Genomic DNA, 23,876 nt, shown 5'->3' on the forward strand with positions numbered 1-23,876 from the left:
CTGCATATATCTTTTTAAATTAGTGTTTTCGTTTCTTCAGATATATACCCAGGATCAAAATTGCTGAATCATATGGTGGTTCTATTTTTAATTTTTTGAGGAACCTCCATACTGTTTTACACAGTGGCTGTACCAATTAGAGGATCTTTATTCAGAATTCTAACAATATGTATATTTCTCATTTTTGTTTAGAATAAATTTGGGCACAAAATGGATTTTTTATAAGAAACACTTTACAACATGGGCCTGAATAAATCTTTGGTCATAACCACAGGACAAGAAGGGCAGAGGTCATTGGGGCGCTAAAATTTCTCTATAAGCACATACTTTATTCTTTATGAATCAAGATCACATAAGTATTTTTAATGTTTTTTTTAATTATTATTATTTTTTTATTTTTATTTTTTTTAATTATTTATTTTATTTTATTTTATTTATTTTTTTTTTTGCGTTACGAGGGCCTCTCACTGTTGTGGCCTCTCCCGTTGCGGAGCACAGGCTCCGGACTTGCAGGCTCAGCGGCCATGGCTCACGGGCCCAGCCGCTCCGCGGCACGTGGGATCTTCCCGGACCGGGGCACGAACCCGTGTCCCCTGCATCAGCAGGCGGACTCTCAACCACTGCGCCACCAGGGAAGCCCTTAATGTTTTAATTATATTGTTTCAGTATATGACATTTACATACAAAGAGAATCTGATTTTGGTAATTCATCATGACTTCCCAATTATAAAATTTGGTGGGTTATCTTGTAGTCCTTATCTTGTTTTACCTCTCTGCTAAACTACTCTCATATTCCTCAAACTGTGTCTTTCCTTTGCTTTATCACACTACTTCCTTTTAGTTTTCTTTCTCTCTGACTTCTTCTAAATCCTTTTTTTCCATCTCTTCTTCCTCTGCTAAAGTTGTTGCTGTATAAGGTCTTTCCTTGACCTTTAGTCTTATTCATTGTTAAGTACCTACTATGTACTAGACTCTATCCTAGGCACTTTTTTGTGTATTGTTCCTGATAATTTATAACAACTCTGAACAGCCACATTAACTTTCCTGAGTCCACTACTAAGTGGGTAGAGAAGATATAACACCAAATGTTTGACTCTAAAGCTATATATGATAATAGTTTTCAAACCTTTAAAAGAAATTGAATAGTTAAAAAAATTCTTACTAGGACCCCAAAATATAAAACAGATGAGAAGAGAACTGCTCTGTTAGATTGGGGGTGACAGGTCCAGTGTGGGCATCCTCCCCATTCTGCCCTCACTGTGCCCTTAAATGCACTTACTCAGATCCCAAGGTCTCTGGGAAAACCAGTTAAAAAGTTACAGTGATTGGTGCTAATTCTTAAGCCCATATTTATTTTGTTTTAAACTTAGATTTCCAACTGGATCCTGAACATTTCTATCTTTCTACCTGCATGTCTGACATGTACTTCAGTCCCTTATGTCCCAAAATGGAGCTTATCTTCTTCGTGAAACCTGTTCTAACTATTGTGCATTCTGTTGTGGTGAAACTTAGCCCAGCCAATCTTCTGTGCCAGAGACTTGGGAGTTGTTAAAGAGTTCTTCTTGCTTCTGTCTCACATATAATTAAGCCAGTTAAGGTCCTGGGGGTCATAGCCCCTAGAGGTGCTCATAATCATTTACTTTGCTTCCTTTTTCACTCTTTCTTTCTTCAATCTTTTTCATATAAAGATTTCTAAAATTCAGGTCAGAATGCATTACTCACCTACTAACATTTTTTATGTGTGCTGATTATCTAATTAAAAAAAAGTTCAAAGCATACAAGGCCCTTCAAATTTGACACTTAGAATACACTATGTTCTCTCAGGCATCTAGCCATTGTATATTCTTTTCTTTTATATCCCCCCTGCCTCTCTGTCTACCTGGCAAGTGATTGTTGTCCCTTATGTATCAAGTTATGCATTATGTTTTCTGCAAACACTCTCCTGACTTCTCCAGGCTTCCAGTTCTCTTATATTTAAAAAAATCATCTTTCTTTACACTAGACTTTGATTTCCTTGGGAACAGAGACTGTCTTCTATCAACTAGCACAATACTGGTACATAGTTAAGTGTTCAAGATATGTTCATTGAATAAATAGATTCTTTCCAAGAAGATAAAAAGTTCTTAAGCTATCTGGGTGTCCCCTGCTGTATCTGTCCCTGTCCCCCTCCCCCCCGCCAATTCATCTGTTCACAAAGTATTTATTGAATTGATATTATGTACCCAAGCTTTAGGCACTAGGATACAGAGATAAGCAAGAATGTCATTAGTGTTAAGTCCACCTAGGTTTCTAACCAGAAACCTGGGTATCACCCTAGTTCAGTTGTTCCTAAGTGTGTTCCCCAGATTAGCATCATCTTGGAATTTGGAGGTATGGTGGGACCCAGCAATCTTTTTTTTTTTTTATAAGGAGTCCATTTTCTTAATACAGTTATCAAATATAGGATATCCCAAAATTTTAAGCTTTAATAAGTTTAGCAGAATAAATGCTACAAGCATATAAAAAGCATCATTGTCATTTTAATTTCTTTTACCTTAACTTTGTGGGGTTTTTAATATAAATTTATTCATTTTATTTATTTATTTTTGGCTGCATTGGGTCTTTGTTGCTGTGTGTGGGCTTTCTCTAGTTGCGGTGAGCAGGGGCTACTCTTTGTTGCGGTGCACGTGCTTCTTATTGCAGTGGCTTCTCTTTGTTGTGGAGCACGGTCTCTAGGCGCATGGGCTCGGTAGTTGTGGCTTGTGGGCTCTAGAGCGCAGGCTCAGTAGTTGTGGCACGTGGGCTTAGTTGCTCTGTGGCATGTGGGATCTTCCCGGACCAGGGCTTGAACCTGTATCCCCTGAATTGGCAGATGGATTCTTAACCACTACGCCACCAGGGAAGCCCTGTGATTCTTTTTTTTTAATTGAAGTGTAATTGACCTACAACATTATGTTAGTTCCTGGTGTACAACATAGTGATTTGATATTTCTATACATTACAAAATGATCACCACGATAAGTCTTGTTACCATCTATGACCATGCAAAGATATTACATTATTATTGACTATATTCTCTATGTTGAACATTTCTTACCTGTGACATGTTTATTTTTTAACTGGAAATGTGTACTTCTTAATCTCCCTCACCTATTTCCTCATCCCCTCACCCTTCTCCCCTCTGGCAACCACCTGTTTGTTCTCTGTATATAGGACTCTGTTGTCTGTCTCTGTTCTGTTTTGTTAGTTCATTTGTTTGGTCTTTTTAGATTCTACATATAAGTGAAATCATATGGTACTTGTCTTTCTCTGCCTGACTTATTTCACTTAGCGTATTACCATCTAGGCCCATTCATGTTGTCGCAAATGGCAAGATTTCTTTCTCTTTTTTTATGATTACACACACACACACACACCCCACATCGTTTTAATCCATTAATTTATTGATAGGCACTTAGGTTGCTTCCATTATCTTGGCTCCTGTAAATATGCAATTGCATATTGTTCCTATGCAGTGAACATAGGGGTGCATATATCTTTTCAAATTAGTGTTTTTATTTTCCTTGGATAAATACCCAGGAGTGGAATTGCTGGATTGTATGATAGTTCTAATTTTAATTTTTTGAGGAACCTCCATACTGTTTTCCATAGTGGCTGCACCAATTTACATTCCCACCAACAGTGTAAGAAGGTTCCCTTTTCTCCACGTTCTCGCCAACACTTGACATTTGTTGTCTTTTTGATAGTAACCTTTCTGAGTGGTGTGAGGTTATATCTCATTGTGGTTTTGATTTGCATTTCCTTAATAATTAGTGATGCTGAAGTACTTTTTGTGTGACTGTTAGCCATCTGTATGTCTTCCTTGGAAAAATGTCTATCAAGTCCTCTGCCCATTTTTTAATGGGGATGTTTGTTTTTTTGATGTTGAGTTATATGACTTATTTGTATATTTTAGATATTAACCCCTTATTGGATTTATTGTTTACAAATATCTTCTCCCATTCAGTAGACAGCCTTTTTGTTTTGTTGGTAGTTTCCTTCTCTGTGCAAAACTTTTTAGTTTGGTGTAGTCCCATTTGTTTATTTTTGCTTTTATTTCCCTTGCCTGAGGAGACATACCCAAAAAATATGTTTTCTTCTAGGAGTTTTATGGTTTCAGGTCTTACGTTTGAGACTTTAATCCATTTTGAGTTTATTTTTGAATATGGTGTGAGAACGTAGTCCAGTTTGATTCTTTTGCATGTAGCTGTCTAGTTTCCCCAATACCATTTACTGAAGAGGCTGTCTTTTCCCCACTGTATATTCTTGCCTCCTTTGTCATAGATTAATTGCCCATATAAGGGTGGGTTCATTTGTGGACTTTCTATTCTGTTCCATTTACCTATGTGTCTGTTTTTGTACCAGTACCATACTCTTTTTTTTTTTTTTTTTTTTTTTTTTTGATGACAGTAGCTTTGTAGTTTGTTCTTCTTTCTCAAGATTGTTTTGGCTATTTGGGGTGTTTTGTGTTTTCAGTGAACCAGCTCGTAGTTTCATTGATCTTTTCTATTGCTTTCTTAGTCTCTCTCTCTCTCTTTTTTTTTTTTTTTTTTTGCTGTATGCGTGTCTCTCACTGTTGTGGCCTCTCCCGTTGCGGAGCACAGGCTCTGGACGTGCAGGCTCAGCGGCCACGGCTCACAGGCCCAGCCGCTCCACGGCACGTGGGATCCTCCCAGACCGGGGCACAAACCCATGTCCCCTGCATCGGCAGGAGGACTCTCAACCACTGCGCCACCAGGGAAGCCCAGTCTCTATTTTTTTTATCTCCACTCTGATCTTCATTATTTCTTTCCTTCTACTAACTTTGGATTTTGTTTGTTGTTCTTCTAGTTTCTTTAGTTGTAAGGTTAGATTGTTTGAGATTTTTCTTGTTTCCTGAGGTAGGCTTATATTGCTATAAATTTCCTTCTTAGAACTGCTTTTCCTGCATCCCATAGATTTTGGATTGTTGTGTTTCCATTTTCTTTTGTCTTCTGGTATTTTAAAAAATTTTCTCTTCGATTTCTTCAGTGACACACTGGTTGTTTAGCATATTGTTTAGCCTCCACATCTTTCTTTTTGCAGTCTTTTTCTTGTAGTTGATTTCTGGTATCGTACTGTTGTTGTTGGGAAAGATGCATTATATAATTTAAGTCTTCTTAAATGTAGTGAGACTTGTTTTATGGCCATCTTGTGATCTATCCTGGAGAATATTTCATGTGCACTTGAAAACAATGTGTATTCTGCTTTTGAATGGAATGTTACATAAATATAAAGTCCTTCTTGTATAATGTGTCATTTAAGGCCAGTGTTTCCTTATCAATTTTCTGTCTGGATGATCTGTCCACTGATGTTAGTGGGGTGTTGAAGTCCTCTACTATTATTGTGTTACCATCAGTTTCTCCCTTTATGTTTGTTAATATTTGCTTTATGTATTTAGGTGTTCCTATTTTGAGTGTATATATATTTACAACTGTTATATATTCTGGTTAGATCTATCCCTTTATCACTATGTAATGTCATTCTTTGTCTCTTGTTATAGTCTTTGTACTAAAGTCTATTTTGTCTCATATAAGTATTGTTACACACATACACACACACATACATATATATGAATGATTATTTTAAGTTGGTGATCTTTTAAGTTCTAACACATCCTAACAACCCTATATTTTTACTCCCCCGCCTTTAATATTTTTGACATCATATTTTACATCTGTTTGTTTTGTATATCCCTTAGCTACTTATTGTGGATATAGGTGATTTTACTACCTTATCTTTTAACCTTCCTACTAGCTTTATACATGGTTGATCTACTACCTTTACTGTTTATTTGCTTTTACTGATGAGATATTTTTTGGTAGTTTTCAGAGGTTTTCTCTTATTCTTTCAATTGAAAAAAATTCCTCTGCTTTCTCATTTTGCTTAACTTTCTCTGTCTCTGAAATAAGGTGAAACAGTTACCTGTTATATTGTTGAAGGGGTGTCCTTGTATGGAAGCATCCGTATATAGTCTGTATGTACCCAGTGACTTTGGTAGGAGAGCTGGATCTGACGTGAGCACAAGTCATGTCTTTCCCTAGGGTAGGAGGTGGGGCTGGAAATGGAGGGGCTAGAGTAGGACCAAGTGTGAGTTGGGGCTTCCCCTCTGCTCAGTAGCCAACACCACCCTATTGGGGGGCGGGGTCAGTTCCCAAATTGCTGGAGCAGAAGCTCTAAGGATTGGGTCTGAGCTGGCTCCATTTCCTCTAAGTGTGTGCTCTCCCCATCCCAGCACTGGCACCCTTGCCCCACAGGGTGAGCGGTACTGGAACAAGAGGGGCCAGTACAGGAGCTCAGTGTGGGTCTGGATGCAGGCTGTGGTGGTCCTGGCCACAGTCAGAGCCTGTGACCGCTTGTGATGTGCTGCCTCAATAAGCATCAGTTATGACTGCCCTTGCCCCATTCAGTTGCTGTCCTGGGTCCAAGCTGCCTTTGTGTTCCGCACAACTGAGCACTCCCCTTGGTGGCTACAGCCCTTGCCCTAGTGTGGAGCTATATTGCAGAGTAGGTAGGGCGGTGTGGACACTCAGTATGGGTATCAGCACTTAGCATGCGTCTGGGTGCAGCTGTGGCAGTCCCTGCTGGAGGCAGAGCCCAAGACCACTTTTGATTCACTTCCTTTTTATAAGCCCAGTAATGGCCTAACCCCCACCCTGTTCAGATGCCTCCCTGGCCCCAGGCTGGCAAAACCCTTCACAACTGAGCACTTCCCTTGGCTGAGGCAGCCCTCGCCCTGATGTGGAGTTGTGTTGTGAAGCAAGCAGCGCCTGAACGGGCACTTGGCTCAGGTTGGGACTCATGCCAGGCTGATTGTGAGAAATGGACCAGAGTCCAGTGCAGTTTCAATTTGCTTTCTCTGCCTTGTTTCAAGAGTAAGCACGTATTCTTGCTTTTCCTGCATAGAGTCTATGTTTCTTACAGCCCTCCTGTTAGTCCCACTATATTTCTACCCAGCTAAGTGGACTCGTCTTTCCAGTGTTGGACCCTAGGGCTGAAGCACTCAATATATGACTCAACCCTCAAGCACTCAATATATGACTCAACCCTCTGTGTCTCCCTGTAGGGGCACAGGTCCCAACCTGATTGCTTCTCTTCCCTTCCTTCCTGATTCTGTGTACATCTTTCTTACAGCTTTGGTTGTACAAGAGTCTTTCTGCCAGTCTTCAGTTAGTTTTCAGTGTGAATTGCTTCACATGGAGATCTTTTCATGAGGGGCGGTGAGTTCCATGTCCTCCCACTCCAACATCTTGATCTCAGTGTGCTCCTTTTGTAATTCTTATATTTCTGATTGTGGTTTTTTCTTCTTAGAAGAATCCCTTTAACATTTCTTATAAAGCTAGTTTACAAGCTGAACTCTTTTGCTTTTTTGGTGTCTGTAAAACTCTATTTTTCCTTAAAATCTGAATATAGCCTTGCCAATTAGAGTATTGCTGATTGTAGACTTTTTCCCTTTTATCACTTAGAATATATTTTGCCACTCCCTCTGGACTGCAAAGTTTTTGCTGAAATGTCAGCTGGTAGTCTTATGGTAGGTCCCTTGTATGTAAATAGTTCCTTTTCTGCTGCTGCTTTAATATTCTCTCTTGATCTTTATCTTTTGCCATTTCTTTTTAACATTTTTTTACACCTTTATTGGAGTATAATTGCTTTACAATGGTGTGTTATTTTCTGCTTTATAACAAAGTGAATCAGTTATACATATACCTACGTTCCTATATCTCTTCCCTCTTACGTCTCCCTCCCTCCCACCCTTCCTCTTTTGCCATTTTAATTACAGTGTGTCTTGGACCTCTTTGGTTTAAACTTGTTTGGGACTCTGTGCTTCCTGACTTGGATGTCTGTTTCCTTTCCCAGGGTTGGAAAGTTTCAGCTATTATTTCTACAATAAATTCTCTGCTCCTTCCTCTTCTCCTTCTTGGACTCCTATATATAGTGCCAGTATTAGTATGCTTGATGTAGTCCTAGTTTTCTCTTAAAGTGTCCACATTATTTATTCTTTTTTCTGTTCTGCATGTGTGATTTCTACTACTCATTCTTCCAGTTCACTGATCCATTCCTTTTTATTATATAATCTGCTGTTGATTCCTTCTAGTGTGTTTTTTTTTATTTTAGTTACTATATTCTTCAGCTCTGTTTGATCCTTCCTTATATTTTCTAATTCTTTGTTAGACTTCTCACTGTTTTCATCCATTTTTCTCCTCAGTTTATTGAGCACCTTTATGATCGTTACCCGGAACTCTTTATTGTGTAGATCGCTTTCCTCCACTCTGCATACATAGTTCTTCTGAGGTTTTATCTTGTTCCTTCTTTTGGAACATATTCTTCTGTTGTCTCATTTTGTTTAATTCTCTGTTTTTATTTCTATGTATTAGGTAGGTTGGTTATGTTTCCTAATCTTGGAGAAGTGGTCTTTTGTAGGTGATATCCTGTGAGGCTCAGCAGCGCACTATTCTCTGGTTACCAGAGCTATATGCTCTAGGGCTTCCCCCATATGCAGGGTGTACAGGTTCTTCTTTTAAGGAGGGGTTGACTACTGTGGGTGCACTGGTAGACACTGTGGATGCACTTCTGCCCCCTGCCTGGTTGGCTGCCAGGCCCTTCCTTGTGAGGAGGCTGCCAGTTGCTGGTGGGTGTGGCCATGTCCTCGCACAGCTGGCTGTGGTGCCTTGGGGGTACTCGGGCTTTGCTAGCCAGGTCTTCAGGTGCCTGTCTGTAGGGCCCTGGGAGGTCCTGCAGCTGGTGCCCACCTGCTGGTGGGCAGGGCTGTGTCTTGGCATGGTTGGTGAGCTTTATTTGTTAATGAGCAGTGAGATAAGATGATTTCTAATGTTCCCTTCCAGTTTTAGGATTCTGTGTTACTTCCCTTACTGTACTGTCTATGCTTTCTTTACCCACTATTCCTCTCATGTATTTTACAAAACATTTAGAATTTATTTTCAGTAACCACATGTAGGATTTATTTTAAATGTATCTTTAAAGGATGGGGTTGGATCCCCTTGGTATTTATTTTATATCATTTCAAATAAAATTATCCTATCTTTAGTTCCATAAAACATTAGTTTTTACAAATGGAGGCCCAATTAGGAACAAAAAATCATGAATAATCTTAGTTTGTATTTTTCTTTTTTTTTTTTTTTTTTGGCAGTGCTGCATGACATGTGGGATCTTCTTAGTTCCCTGACCAGGGATAGAACCCATGCTCTCTGCAGTGGAAGCGTGGAGTCCTAACCACTGGACCTTCAGGGAAATCCCTGTATTTTGCTTCTTTTTTACTTTTGCTGACTCATTGAGGCAGGTCCACCTCAAAGCATGATCCTAGAGATAAGCATATTATCTGGCTTGTTTTATGAACTTTGGAATGACAGGTAAAAATAATTTTTCTCCCAAAAGGTAGAATTCAAGAAAACAATAGGGCTTTTTTCTTTCTTTAATCTTTTAATGTAATGAAATAAGAAATCTAGGTGTTTAACTATGAAGAAGTTTTACAGTGTATTAAAGCAGGTTCTGTAAAATTAAACTGTAAAAACTTATTTTCAAAATGTCATATGTAACTGATTAAAATGTGTTTTTATTTAAAATATACCAGCATGTGCAAAGGCATAACGCATTGCTAAAAAATGTAGTCTGGAAACAAATCAGAATACTGAAAATAAGGCTATAATTTTTTAAATAAGAGGAAAATATTTTCTTTACACATGAAGTTTTTGGTCCAAATGGTATTTAACCCACTGACTGATTAGTCTATTAAGGCATTCTATTCCAGAAAAACTTCATTTTTGGTAAAAATTGATTGCATTAGCACATTACTTATGATAATGGGCATAGATTTTTTTTCTCCCAAAGTGATGCTGTGGTTTTGCTTTTGGAAGAGAGTACAAGTTTTCTGTGGGCTTAAGTATTAAAAATGCTTCTTAAAAACTTGAAATTGTTATGCATTAAACCAGAACTCTTGGAGCTTTTTCAGATTTTCCTGCTTATAGTCACTGGTCCCTTGAGTAGATATTTTATGAACCTGTTTTTACTTGCTGGAAAATAGAATTTTCCATAATTAAGGAAAAACATCAGTTATTTTATCCACTTGACTTTGTCTCTGCTTGTTATTGTTTGCTTTAGAGATTTATCTAAGTTATCGACATGATTCAGATTCCAGTGTATGAAATAGAGCTTTTGAGAAGGTGCTTTGAATGGAAAAATAAATATCTTACAAAATATCTAGCTTTGGGTGTGTCTACTTCTGTTTGAATTTCTGGTTTTTCTTTGCATTTATAACTATACTCCATTATAGTATATATCTTTGAGTATAAAATTGGTTAACACATTGAGAGTTCAGCTTATGAGACAGAGCATGATAAAATCTCAAAACAATTTTCAAATATACCTATTTACAAAAATATGAATATTTTTATTTTAAATAATGTCATTTTACACTCTACATATTTATACATTATGCCCATCTCTTTCATTATTGTAGACATCTTCTAATTTCCAGGAAATCTTCCTGTCTTCCTCAGTGACTGATGTACACAGCCTGTCTTCCATTCAGTCCTCTGCTATCTTCCTCCATAGCTCATAATTTGTGGTGGTAACTCTTTTCATGTCCTGTATATTTTTACTTGACATCTATTTTCATGGCCATTCTTTAGATCCTTAACAAGAGTTGATTTAGTTTAAAAAATTCTATACCTTCTACTTACAAATTAGGATTTTTTTTTTAAGCAATGGCTGTTTAGTGAGTAGATATTTATCTTGCTGTCAAGAAACTTATCTAACAGGGAATGTATAACATTTATAAAAAGCCATGATACTTACCAGAGAGGTAAAGTGCGTGCAAAGTCAGAGGAGGAAGAAATAATTCTACCTGGGCAATCCAGAAGAAGTGGCATCTAAAAATGTTGTTAAATATTTTAAACATAGAGAAGTACAGAGAATAATCTAATAAAGAAATATAATTCTGCCACTTGGAATTACAAATGTTATTTTTCAGAGGTCTAAAGGTAACATCTTTCTTCCTTTTGAACAAAACAAAGGCTTTAGAATGTTTTAACCTTAGACTTCCCCTTCTTTTGATACCATTTTGTGGTGGTGGTGATAGTGTTTTTGGCTCATCATTGCTCCTTGTATCCTGTTCTGCCCATTGGGATTTAATTTCCACCTTGCTGCAGTATCTCCTTTAGTGCCTCTTTCACATTTTCCATCTTTTTGTTTTGTTTTGTTTTGTTTTGTTGCGATACACGGGCCTCTCACTGTTGTGGCCTCTCCGATTGCGGAGCACAGGCTCCGGATGCACAGGCTCAGTGGCCATGGCTCATGGGCCCAGCCGCTCCACAGCATGTGGGATCTTCTCGGACCAGGGCATGAACCCGTGTCCCCTGCATCGGCAGGTGGACTCTCAACCACAGCGCCACCAGGGAAGCCCCACATTTTCTATCTTTTTAAGCCCTGCTAAATTTTTTGTGTTTTCCACACGTGTCTTCCAATTTACTCATTTTCTCGCTGTCTGTGGATAATGAACTGCTTAACCTTTCCATTGACATTTTTGTTCCAAATATTGCTGTTGGATTTTTTTTTAAAGACAATATCTGTTTTTTTTGTATTTTTCTTGCCTTATGGCATCTATTTCTTTCTTCATCTCTTTTGACATGAAATATACTTCTTTTAAAAGTTTCTTTCAGATTGTCTTATCTATGGGTCTGAGTGTTAGTCCTGCCATTGGTTGTTTGTGTCTTCTGACTCGTTTTATAAGTGAGGTTCATTTCTTCTTCTTCTTCTTTCTTTTTTTTAACTATGAACCCTTTTTAGTGGAAGTTGCTTTCCCATGAGCCTTGGATTGTGAAGGCATGCTGATATAGAGATTCATGTTTGCTTCTGCCAAGGTCCTATTGGCTTCACTGAATCTGGGACAATTGCTATTCTTAATTTCCTGGTGGGGGAGTAGACTTGGCTATTATGATTTCGTATGTTTTCTTTTCTATCAATGCCCCTAGACTTTCTTGTGACTGTCCCAGGCCAGTGAACAAAATTTTCCTACAAGTTGTTTTACAAATGGGATGGACAGCATTTTGTAGCTCCAGGTTATATGCAGGGAGCCAAGCCTAGTTCCAGCTTCCTACCTCTGACAGGGCTGCAACCTGTCTTCTGTCCCTATATGGGTGTCGAATCACTGGTACCCATCACCTCCCTGAACTTCGGCCTCCGCTCATGCTCTGACTTTGCGTTTGTCTATAATTTCTGGCACCTGAGAGTTTTCTTGCTTTTAAACTTATTTATTTTATTTTATTTTATTTTATTTTATTTTATTGTTACAGTATATATAACATTTCTGTGTTGCATAGGGAAGCTTCTCATGTTTCTGTTCATAATTGAGGGGTTGACATTTGAACCATGGCTTTGGAAGACAGGCAATGATGAGGTCATTCCAAGATAATGAAACAGCCTAAACAAAGGTATGGAGTGAGTAGTGATGAGGCTTTCATAGGGAATAACTGAAAACCTCATGGTTGACTTTGACTTAAGTTCAGGGTATGTGGAGATGATTAATGGGAAATGTGTTTGGAAAGGTAGGTTGGAATCAAGTGCAGTAGTCCTTGAATAGTAGGCTAAGGAATTTTGACTTCATTCTACACACAGCAGGGAGCCTATGAACGTCTGTTTGTGTGAGAGCGATGCAGAGCTTTGCCCTAGGAAGAGTAATTTGGTAACCATGAATAGGTTGGAATGGAGAGACCATACTGGAAATAGGGAGCTCAGTTAAGAGACTATTAGCAGTAGTCCAGAAATAAGGTAATAATATTGGCAATGAAGATGATGTGTGAGGTAAATAGATGTTTGTAGAGAGATACTGTGATGTAGATTTCTCATTGGTATGCAGGGGAAAGAGGATTCCAAAATGACCTTAAGAGTACATTGAAACTATTAAGAGAAATAAGAGACACAGAGGGGTAGGTTTGTAAAGGAAGATGAGTTCAGTTATGAAAATATTAAATTTATAGTGCAAGTGAGACAGTCAAGCGCAAAGGGCCACCCAAACAGAAAGAAGGGCAAAAGGGGCAAAGGATAGCGTTATAGGGTTTAGTAGAACAGAGGTAGTGAATGAAGGTGGTGGTGAATGAATCCATTTCAGAGATGGAGTCAAGAATTGGAGAAGAGGAAGTAAACTGAAAGGAAAACTAGTAAATTAGGAAGCAGGTGGAAGAAGAGAAATTTGGGGGATCATGTGTCAAAGCAGTTAGGAGTATGGTCCAAATTATAGGCATTTTTATGGAAGCCACAGGCTAAGAGCATTTCACAGCTGGAGGCTGTCTCCAGGTGTAGAGAGAGTGGAAGATGTTGAGGAGGACAAGGACAGAGAAAGGGTCAGTTCATAGGAGTGAGAGTTAAAACACAGGATATGAAGAATAAAAGGAAGAAAAGGTAGTGAGAGTGGAAATAATGTAGCAGTTTAACTTTTGAAATAAAATATTCTAGGGTGTGCATAGGATTTATGAAGTATAGATCTGCACATATATGTTTGTGAATATATAAATGTATTATATACGTTGTATATGTATGTATGTAAATTTTTCCCACTTTTAACATGTAGGTATTGGCGTCCTTGGGTTACTCTGTTACCCTGCGATAAAAGATGAACAAGCAGTACTCTAATTTGTCTAATTTAAAAAAGCAAAAACGAAACCTTCACTCGGATCTTCATAATTGGGGTATAATGAAAGGAGGAAGAGAGAGGGCAAATTATTATTGGAATAGATATGGGAGTAGATGAAGGTCACAGAGTTGGAAAGGAGAAGTACATACTAATTAGTAAAAGGTAAAGGACTTTGGAAATTTGGGCTATGAAAAGCCTATTCCTTATGAAAGCATACTTTGTATTAATAGTGTCAAAGAGAATATGTACAGGGAGATCAGTTTGGTGCTTTGTGACCACCTAGAGGGGTGGGATGGGGAGGGTGGGAGGGAGACACAAGAGGGAGGAGATATGGGGATATATGTATATGTATAGCTGATTCACTTTGTTTTAAAGCAGAAACTAACACACCATTGTTTAAAGCAATTATACTCTGATAAAGATGTTTAAAAAAGAGAGAGAGAGAACATGTAGTTTGGACAGGGACACTATACTTTATCAAATGTCTCTTCTGTGCCATATGCTTTACTTGTATATTTTTTTATTTAATCTTCTAAAAAATAGTATGAGGTATTATTATCTCCCTTTTACAGAGAAAAAAGCTGAAGTTTGAAAAATAAAATAACTTTCTAAATCATAATGTTAGTAATTGTCCAAGGAGGGATTCAAACCCAAATGCATCTGTTTTTAAAATCTTTGTCCTTTCTACTAAACCATTATGTCTTTATATATTTATGTGGCACAGGGACAAAGTGGGAAATGGTACAGGGGAGAAGACTGGGGTGGTGTATATTTAATTTAGAGTCTGTAGTCATTAGGAGACCATGCCAAGGGGGAGAGTTTTCCTTCTTCAACCTTAACAGGGTGCTTACCCAACTACCATTGGATGGGGAGAGGAATTGAATTCGGTTTCTTCATCTAGGCTCTTAGCCTTATTACTAGCCCCAGAGAGCTCAGTATGTTTCATGCTAATAAAGAAATAGAAATTTGCAGCATTATCATAGGAAAAAATTCCAGTTTATCAGGGCTTTGGCTGAGGCTTCATTGACCAGTTAACTGATTTCATCCATCACTTTGTTTTTGCTGCTTTAGTAGATCAACTTTTTAACCACTGATCAGTACTTAGCCCTGCTGTTTAGATGTGTAATCTTCAAAGGGTTCTTTGCTGATAAATCTGATTTTACTAACTTTTCTCATCTTAAATTAGTTATTGACTTTGCATGGAAACCAGGAGGGAGTCTACTAAAACAGTAGAAAGAACAATATGAATGTAACATGTTTTAGTATTAAATATACTTCAAGGTGAATTATTATAATTAACATGAATTATTACAAATGGAATAAAAGTAGCTATAAGTAGTAATATTTGGTGAAATCAAGGTCAACTAGGAATGGTTTAGTGTTTCCATGCAGATTGTTGACTGGATTAATGGCAGCTGTGGTTGTGACTATATTTTGTGCACTACTCTTTTTTTAATGAAATATTTCACACATAGAAAATATATAGTATATGTACTTTATAAAGAGTAATAATAAAACAGTTGCTAAATTGTTTCCATTCTCATTGCTTCTCCCTCCTCTACTCCTTCAAGTCCTGTATTTTGAATTCTACTTATTAACGTATGAGGTGGAGCATAACCAATGCTGTTGAAACTACCTGTGTGCATTTCTCTTATCCCTACTGTGGTTCCACCTAACATCAGAGATTCACTCACCCTGAATATGGTGATTATCATTTCCTTGCTTTTCTTTACAGTTTGATCATATATCTTGTTTGTAGTTTTTGTTTTCTCAGCATTGTTTGTGAGATTCCCTAATGTTGATACATGCGTGCATGTAGCTGTAGCTCCTTTGTTTTTACTGCTGTATAATATTCTACTGTATAAGTAACAATAATTTGTCCATTCTCCTGTCAATGGACACTTGGGTTGTTTCTTTTGTTCTTTTACTGTAAGAAACACTACTGCTATAAGTATTGGGTTGGCCAAAAAGTTCGTTCAGGTTTTTCCATAACATGTTACGGAAAACCCGAATGAACTTTTTGGCCCACCCAATACTAGGAATAGGCCCCTTGGAGCCCCTCGACGGAGAAGTCTAATAGGTTTTCTGTCCCTGTCTGCTATTATTACCACCCTAAAATTACAAGAAGGGGAGAGGCACAAGTAGCAGGTTCTAACTCTTTTCCAAGTGGCTTATACCTCCCTTTCATCTACCTCCTGTGCAAGTCAGGGGAAGAGAGTGTATGAGATATTGGCAGGGGATGGCAGCATTAACCATACCTGAATACACCCTTCACTTTAAAATATCTTAACTTATGTGTTAGGATTGTCCCGAGAAACGGAACCATTAGGAGAAATAGAGGAAGGGAGGGAGGAAGGGAGGGAAGGAAGGGGAGAGATGGAGGAAAGGAGGGAAGGGAGGAAGGGAGGGAAGGAAGGAAAGGGAGGGAGGGAGGAAGGCAAAGAAGGAAGGGAGGGGAGGGAGGGAGGGAAGGGGGGAGCAAGGGAGGAAGGAAGGGAAGGGGGAAGGGAGGGAGGGAGAAAGGAAGGGAAGGGGGAGGGAGGGGGAAGGGGGAGGGAGGGAGGAAGAAAGGAAGGGAAGGGGGAGGGAGGGGGAAGGGGGAGGGAGGGAGGAAGGGAGGAAGGAAGGGAGGGAGGAAGGGAGGAGGGAAGGAAGGAAATTATAAGGTATTGGCTCACGCAGTTATGGAGGCTGAAAAGTCCCATGACCTGCTGTCTACAAGCTGGAGAGCTGGGAAAACCAGTGGTGCATTTCAAAGGCCTGAGACAGAACCAATGGTGTAGATGCTAGTCCAAGTCTAGATGCCAGTCTGGAGCACCAAGGACAAGAGATCAGTGTTCCAGTTTAAAGAGTCAGGCAGAGTGAATTAAACTTTCCTCCACCTTTTTGTTAATCTCAGGTTCTCAACAGATTAGATAATACCCACCCACACTGGGGAAGGCCCTCTGCTTTACTGAGTTCATCAATTCAAATGCTAATCTCTTCCAGAAACACCCTTACAGACACTCAGATACACACACAGAGTAATGATAAACCAGATATCTGGGTGTCCTGTGGCTTATTCAAAATAATTTTATGTTGATGCATAAAATTAACCACCACAGCTTCTTTTGTCATACGATTATACATTGTAGTTCTCTAGGTCTCTGCCTTAGTCCTTTCTCCCTTCTCATTCTGTCTCCTCTCCCTAAATATTAAGCATCTGCCCTTATGGTTTCAAATACCATCTAAATACTGATAACTTCCAAATTACGTTCATTCCATAATTTTATTCTTAGCACTTGGTGCATATATCCAGCTACCATTCTGCATCTCAACTCATGTATTTCTTATATAAGTGCTTCAGACTCAAGTCCAAAATTAAACTCATGATCTTTCCCTTTTCTCTTGTCCCACCCCAATTTGCTTCTCCTCCTCCAGTTTTCCATTGTCTCTGTGAGGGCATCTTTTCTGTTATACCTGACTAGGTAGCTGGAAGTTGAGCTTGACAATACTTCCTCCTTCCCTCCCCTTCCCCCATATTCAGTTAGTCCTTAAATATCTCTTGAACTAGTACTTTATTTCCACTGCCACCACCCTAGTCCAGGAACCATTGTCTCAAGCCTGGAATAGAGAAACATTCTCATACGGAGTGTCTCTATAATCAACTTCTGCTTCTCTAATCCACTGTGCAGCCAAACTAGCCTATTTAAATTACCAGGTTCCTGACAAATTTTTAGTTGCTTCCCATTGCCCTTTGAATAAAATTTCTTAACGTTCCTATAAGGCCTTCTTTTGGATACTTTCTGCCTGTATCACTAGCCTCATCCTGAGCTGGAGTGACCTTTTCCCTGTATTCTCAGTATGCGCTGTGGCTCCTTACTGCTTTACCGAAGTTCTTCCCTTTGCTAGACCATTGCTCTACTCCTCTTGCCTTGCTAACTCTTCCTCATCCTTTGTATCTAAGCTTAACTGTCATTTCCTTAGGAAGGCCTTTTCTAAACTTGCTCATGTTGGTTTCCCTTTTTATCCACACCCATAGAGCCCTGACTTTCTCTTTCATGATATTTATTAACATCTTTTTTTTCTCCCCCTACTGAATTACAAGTTCCATGAGAGCCTGGAGTCTTTTCTGTCTGTTTTATTCTGAGAGTAGCTTCAATACCTGGCAAATAGTAGATACTGAGTAATTTTTTTTTTATTTTTTGAAAAATGAATGAGCTGCATACATATGAATTTTTGCATTTTACCTGTCCCACACTTGGGGAAAAATTACTCATTCTTCCTTTATAAGGATGTGATGAAACATCCGGCTTACATCTGTTACTAGCATGGAATTCATAGTAAAACATTACATTAGACAAACCAGAATGGGCTATGTCGTCTATGTGTTCAGTAATTCACACTCAAATCAAGAAAGTATTCCTTTCACTATGTAGTTACATTAACTTTCAGTAATAGCTATCTTGACCTAAAATTCCTGGTGTGTTCTTTGATAGTAATAAATTGTACAGTTTGCTTCAGTTATAATTCAGAAAGACTTATCTGAGCAATCTGTAATTATCTCTTACTTTGGCGCAATGTGGCTTTTAATTTCCAAATCTGAGCTTTGTTGTTCAGATGGTCTAAATGTCTGGAATAATTGGTCATTTGATTACCAATTATGTTAGTGTAAGTCTGAAATCAGCTTTTATAAGTAATTTATTCAAGTTGCTGGCTAGATAATAAAGTGAAGAGTAGCATCATGACTGTTTGTGGAATTGGTTATATTTTTGGTTGGAGTTCATGAAGCCATGTATTTTTATGACCAAACTGCCCTCAGAATTATGGACAGTAATTCTGACTTGTAGCGCTTTTCCTCATTTATGTTAGAATATATGGTTATCAGTTTCTCTATGTAGACAGTTTATCTGTTATTCTGACATTGTGATTGGATTAGGACACCTGAGCACTAACCTCAGTTTTTTAGAACGCTTCTGCATTTTAGTGATAATTGTCTGAGCACATCATTGCTCTGATTGTTTTTAAATCTTGAGACAGACTTCAGGTTGTTAAGGTAAATCTTTTATAGCTTTGGCTGAATTTCTTATAAGAGCTCTTGGTCTTGACAGCTGAGATGTGTTAGCTGATCTCTCTTAATGGTACTTAGGTTTGAATTTTGCAGGCTGGGAGGCAGAACTACTTGGAACTGGTCTTTTCAACGCATGATGGCTTTAAATGCAGACTTTAAAAAGTGGGCCACCCTGTAAAAAGAAAGTCTTAGTCTCTAGAGTTCATTCCCTTTCTTAGTTTGAACCAGTCCAAGTTTATAACTCAATGGAGTTAAAAAGTTGGACTTTTTTTTAATTTTTAAACTCTCCATAGGGCCTGGCAATTTGAGGTGGAGGAAACTAATATGAACTTCACATTTTCATTTCAGTTTAAATTCTGAGATTCTTTGATTCTCTGGAGCCAAAAGCATTTCAAGGGTTTTCATGAGGAGGTTATGACTGGAGGGGAAGAGTGCTGCCTCTTGGTTCTGAGTGACAACCCCTGCCCTCTGCCCCTAGCTGAGAACTCAAAGAATTGTTACATAGCACTAAAATGAGCTGAGTCCAAAACTGCAGCCATATGGTCAATATAGGGCTTTTAAAGGAAGGGAAATAGTAAAAGAGTAATTTCAGAGGAACTCTCTTATGTTAAAGAACTGAGAAAATGGAGTCTTTCTGAAGCTAAGTGTAAATTATACCACCTTCTTTGGGAGCAAAAGCTGCTAAATGTAACAGAAGAAAATGACAGTGTAGGAAATCAAAGTTCAGGAACAGGCTTTCAAGTGTGGTTTTCTTATGCTTAATCCTTTACTCCCCTCTCAGGATCCATTCCCTTCTTTTCCTCCTCCTTCTCCAAAGTCTGCTTGAAAGAGATTTTGATGGGTAATGGCAAAGGAAGGCACCTTTAGACGTAGTATAAATTAGGGCATAAGATGCCCTTTGTACAGGAATTATCTTAGACATGCTTTTGAAAACATACTCTTTTTTTAGCCTTATTTAAGAAAATAATCAAAGGTATGATTTTTAAGTCTTTGAGTTTAGTCTGCTTTCAGTAAAAATAAGGTATAGGTACCAAAATAAGCAAAGCTCTTTTTTTTCTTTCCTGGTTTCTGCTTGTAAGATTTACAGGTATTTAAAATAAACCCATGAAAAACAGAAATACTGTCCTGGGATTGGCTAAAGAGTCAGAGCAATTACCTCCAGGCTCCAAAATCCAACTGAGCTTGACTTTTGGAAATAAATTTGGCTAAGACTTCTTCCTTATTCTGTTGTATAAAGGTGTACATGAAATGATACTGACCTCTGCCAGAAACCCCAGGAATCCTATTCAGTGATGTACTTGTAATGGTCATGAAAGAATTAAATCAACACAGATGTGGATTAATGTGAAAAAGTAGGCAAAACACTAAATTCTCATTGTGTGGTTTCAGTGTTGCAGATCCTTCAAAATACTTTGGTATACCACAATAATTAAAGGGTTTAAGAATGTTAAGATACTTAGAAAATAAAAGCCCACAGTTGAATAACAAGAATGACCTGTTTTATTTTTTAAAATTGAAATTAATGTAGATTGCCATGGTGAAAATAGGTTGAAATATTTAATAATAACTGTTTTGTGCAGCCCTAGAGATCAAAAACAGTAATGTAAATAAGCAGGTCTTTAAAGAATCATACTTACAAATATGTTTAATGTAAGTGATTGCTAGAAGGGAAATGCATTTTTTTCAATGCTACGCAAAGAAATTTTAATGGACTTGATGTTGGCAGTGAGAAGCTACAAATTAGCATTAATAACTCAAATTTTAAAATATTTGCTCATTGCTCTAGATTATGACTGTACTCAAGAAATACTGTTTTCAAACACTAATCATTTTAAATAAACTTTTAAAAACACATTTATGACATCAATAAGTATGACTGTTTATTACATTTTACCTATAAAAAGTTGAACTGTTTTATATACTCTTTATGGAAACAGTGCACAGTCATAAATTAAAAGATGCAACTGTTTTGGATATTTTACTGGTGGTCCTGTGTTTTCCTGCCAGCAGTGCAGCTGTTTCAGGTTTCTCAGGATAACATATAAAAAGCTGTATGTACACTGCAAGTTTATGCTTGAATTGCCAAGCCAGAGATGGTATGACTCAACTTTCCCAGAAGCAAGTTATACCAAAATGTGATGAATTAAAACAGCTAGTTGCACAGTGGTTTGTATTCAGTTATGAAAACCAGTTCTCATTTATGATAGTTGGCTTTGTAAGGTTGACACATTCTACTGTGGTACTTGAATTTTGCCATGAGTAAAGAGCCATTGGAGCTAAGACTGTGCTTTTGAGGGTCTGAGGAAAGAGAAAAGGGTGATACAACACTATCTGGGGTGTGGATAAAACTTAGCTGGAAACTTGTGTCAGGAATGGAACATTTTCATTTTCAAGATACCTATAAAAATATTACTCATTTATTTGTGTGATAGTTACTGAATTCTCAATGAAGAGAATTGATTTTATGCTGTTCCAGATTAATTTTTAGACTTTCTGAGGTGATTTAACACTTACCTCATTTCTCATGCATCATAGTCTTAACAGTGGACATTTTATTTTATCCTGGGAGGTAATAAGCAGATACCTTTGTGGCCATGTGTTAGGTTTGGTGAATCCCTATTTAAATCCTGTGACACCCAAGGCTGTATTAAGAGTTTGACAACAACTGTTGAAAAACAGTAGTCTCCAAAGTGAGATGCATCCCACCAGGATATGTAAGATGGGATGTAGGGAGAAAATATTAGAACTTTTATTTAAACATTTTAGTTTCATCCTTTAAATGTTTCAAATTATATATTATATATATTTTATAATATACTTACAATATTAATATATTATGTGTATATACTATATAATAGTATATAATATATAAATACTTTATGTAACTTATGAACAAGTATACAAGTTTTGGAGCTGCACGCTCAAATATTTTTACTGCTATAAATATACTATCAAAAAGTTTGGAGATTGTTGCTCAATAAATATTCATTTCCTTTCTCCTTTCACTTTCCCCTTTCACCCTTGGCAGAGAAGCAAAGAATTAACACCTTGATTTGTGGCAGTGTGAATAAATTATAGCCAATTGCAGGAGCTTATGCTGTGTCTTACTCTGACCACTTTTTCTATTTGGCCTCTTGTATTGCCATATATTTTTTAATCACACAAGCTTATTAAACATGGATACAAATGAAAAACAGACTTATTATGTTAGAAATAATAAGTTGCTCATGCATCAAGACTTTGACACACAGGAAGTCTGAATGAATGAATAGAAAAGTTTCCAAGTTATTAAAATGTTCTGGTACCTGATTTATTCATTTGCTATACCTGTAATTCTTAGGTGGATGAAGCTCCTTTACTTCCTGAGGCCTGAAGAAACAATGTGGTTTCTTAAACTAGGCATTAAAGCAAAGCTGGAAATACTTGTTTTCTGACAGTGCTAGTAGTCATGCTAAGAAGTTGTCCCTCTTTGGCCAGGATTATCCCATTTTTTAGGGCTGTTTGTGTACCTTTATCAAGGTAGAAAGTTTTAATTGCTAAGTAACATGTGTGTAATTGAAGAATAATAGTGTCTGTTACAGTCTTTTAAGATTGACTCAAAAGACTCTTCTGTATTTACTAATTGGGACATTCTTTTGAACCCAGGCTCAGTTTTAGAGATTGCTTGGATGTAATTTTCTAAGGTTTCCTTTCCTGTAAGGAGGGAGACAATATATTTTTGTAATATTGAAGTAATTTTGAAGTAACTAGTATGTTTTCTCCCTATTATCACTTGTTTATGTATTTTCTTCAGAACATATTTATGTAAAATTTAGTAATACAATAGTATTATGATGTGCATTTATTTATTAAGAGTATGCCAGGAAGGAGAGCGGCAGTTAGGTACCCGAACAAGAGCCAGCAAAATAAATTAGTTCTGAAAATTGGGAATAGGGAGCATTTTAAAAACAAGTATTATTTTTGAAACCTCCTTCAGAGCTGTTTTTAGATCTTAATGTAATTCGCTTTATAGTTTAGAGTTGGTATGTTTCCTTTTAAAAGGAAATAATGCATTTATAAAGTCTGAACATTTCAGCCTTAGAATTCTTCTTTAACATTTGAATCAGTTTTACTATTGCTTTTTAAAGTGTTACCAATTTATATGTGCTTTCTATATCAATGGTACACTTTTTGTTTTGTTTTAGGTATTTAAACCATGTCAGAGCTGCCTCTCCACAGGACCTTGCTGGAGGCTATACTTCTTCTCTGGCTTGTCACAGAGCACTACAGGATGCATTCAGTGGGCTTTTCTGGCAGCCCAGTTAACCTTTATTTCTCCTCTATAAGATTTGGACCCTGGAGCCGAACCAGGGAGCTAGCAAAAGTAAAGCAGACTTGTAAAATTATAGCCATGTGCAGCTGTACAGCAACAGTATTACCACTAGCAGCTGTGTTAAAGTACTTATAGAGAGCAAATTTCAGAACTAAGCTGAGTAATATAGTGGATAAATATTTGTGAAAAAGATTTATTTTTTACTTATATTTTTCTGAGAGGGATTGAAGCTGTAAGCCTCATCTAATGGAAGCTATGAATAATTCACCTGTGTATGTTTGAGGTTGACAGACTTGTAAAATCTTTTAAAAAATAAAGCTAGACTTTATACTGTTTTGTGGTTTTTCTCTTATTAGTGTTTTACTTGAACACACATTAAAAATGCCATTTTGAATACGACATTTAGTGTTAATATCCAAGTCTGTTATTTCTTCTCATAAAATGTTCCATTTTTTCCCCAATGTCTTCTTAATACTAGTCCAGACAAGTGGATATATTTCCTTCTACCAACAGGTTGTGGCAAGTAAAACTTGACCTGTGATAATGTCACTCTCTCAACATTAAGGACTCAGTGCCTGTTTTGAGCAGTGGAAAGTGAGACGAACCTTGATCAATGTGTTATATAGTTCCCAGCTGTGAGCCTCACTTAGGCTAAACCAGAGCAGAGTACTAACCTGCTTTAATGACAAATTCAAAGAAGTAAGTTAATAAAATTTAATACTTAAAAGGCACCTTTCACCTCAATGTGAGCTCATTTTATGATGAAACCTTGGAGACTGGAATGAATATATTTTAAATGAAATTTCCCTATGAGTAAATTGCACACTCTGGTA

The 23,876-nt window shown here is 37.5% G+C and overlaps 1 protein-coding gene across 2 annotated transcripts in view; it reads left to right on the top strand.

Annotated features, from left to right (window-relative positions):
- MNAT1 (MNAT1 component of CDK activating kinase) overlaps positions 1–23,376 on the top strand; it is a 220,335-nt gene extending 196,959 nt beyond the window's left edge. For both annotated transcript variants that reach the window (XM_079699958.1, XM_079699959.1), the window contains one exon: positions 22,916–23,376. In XM_079699958.1, the coding sequence (XP_079556084.1) occupies positions 22,916–23,036 (121 nt within the window). In that variant the 3' untranslated portion in view covers positions 23,037–23,376. The remainder of the gene's footprint in view (positions 1–22,915) is intronic.
- Positions 23,377–23,876: the final 500 nt, after the last annotated feature.

Source organism: Hyperoodon ampullatus (genome assembly GCF_949752795.1).
Source record: "Hyperoodon ampullatus genome assembly, chromosome: 3".
Lineage (NCBI taxonomy): Eukaryota > Metazoa > Chordata > Mammalia > Artiodactyla > Ziphiidae > Hyperoodon > Hyperoodon ampullatus.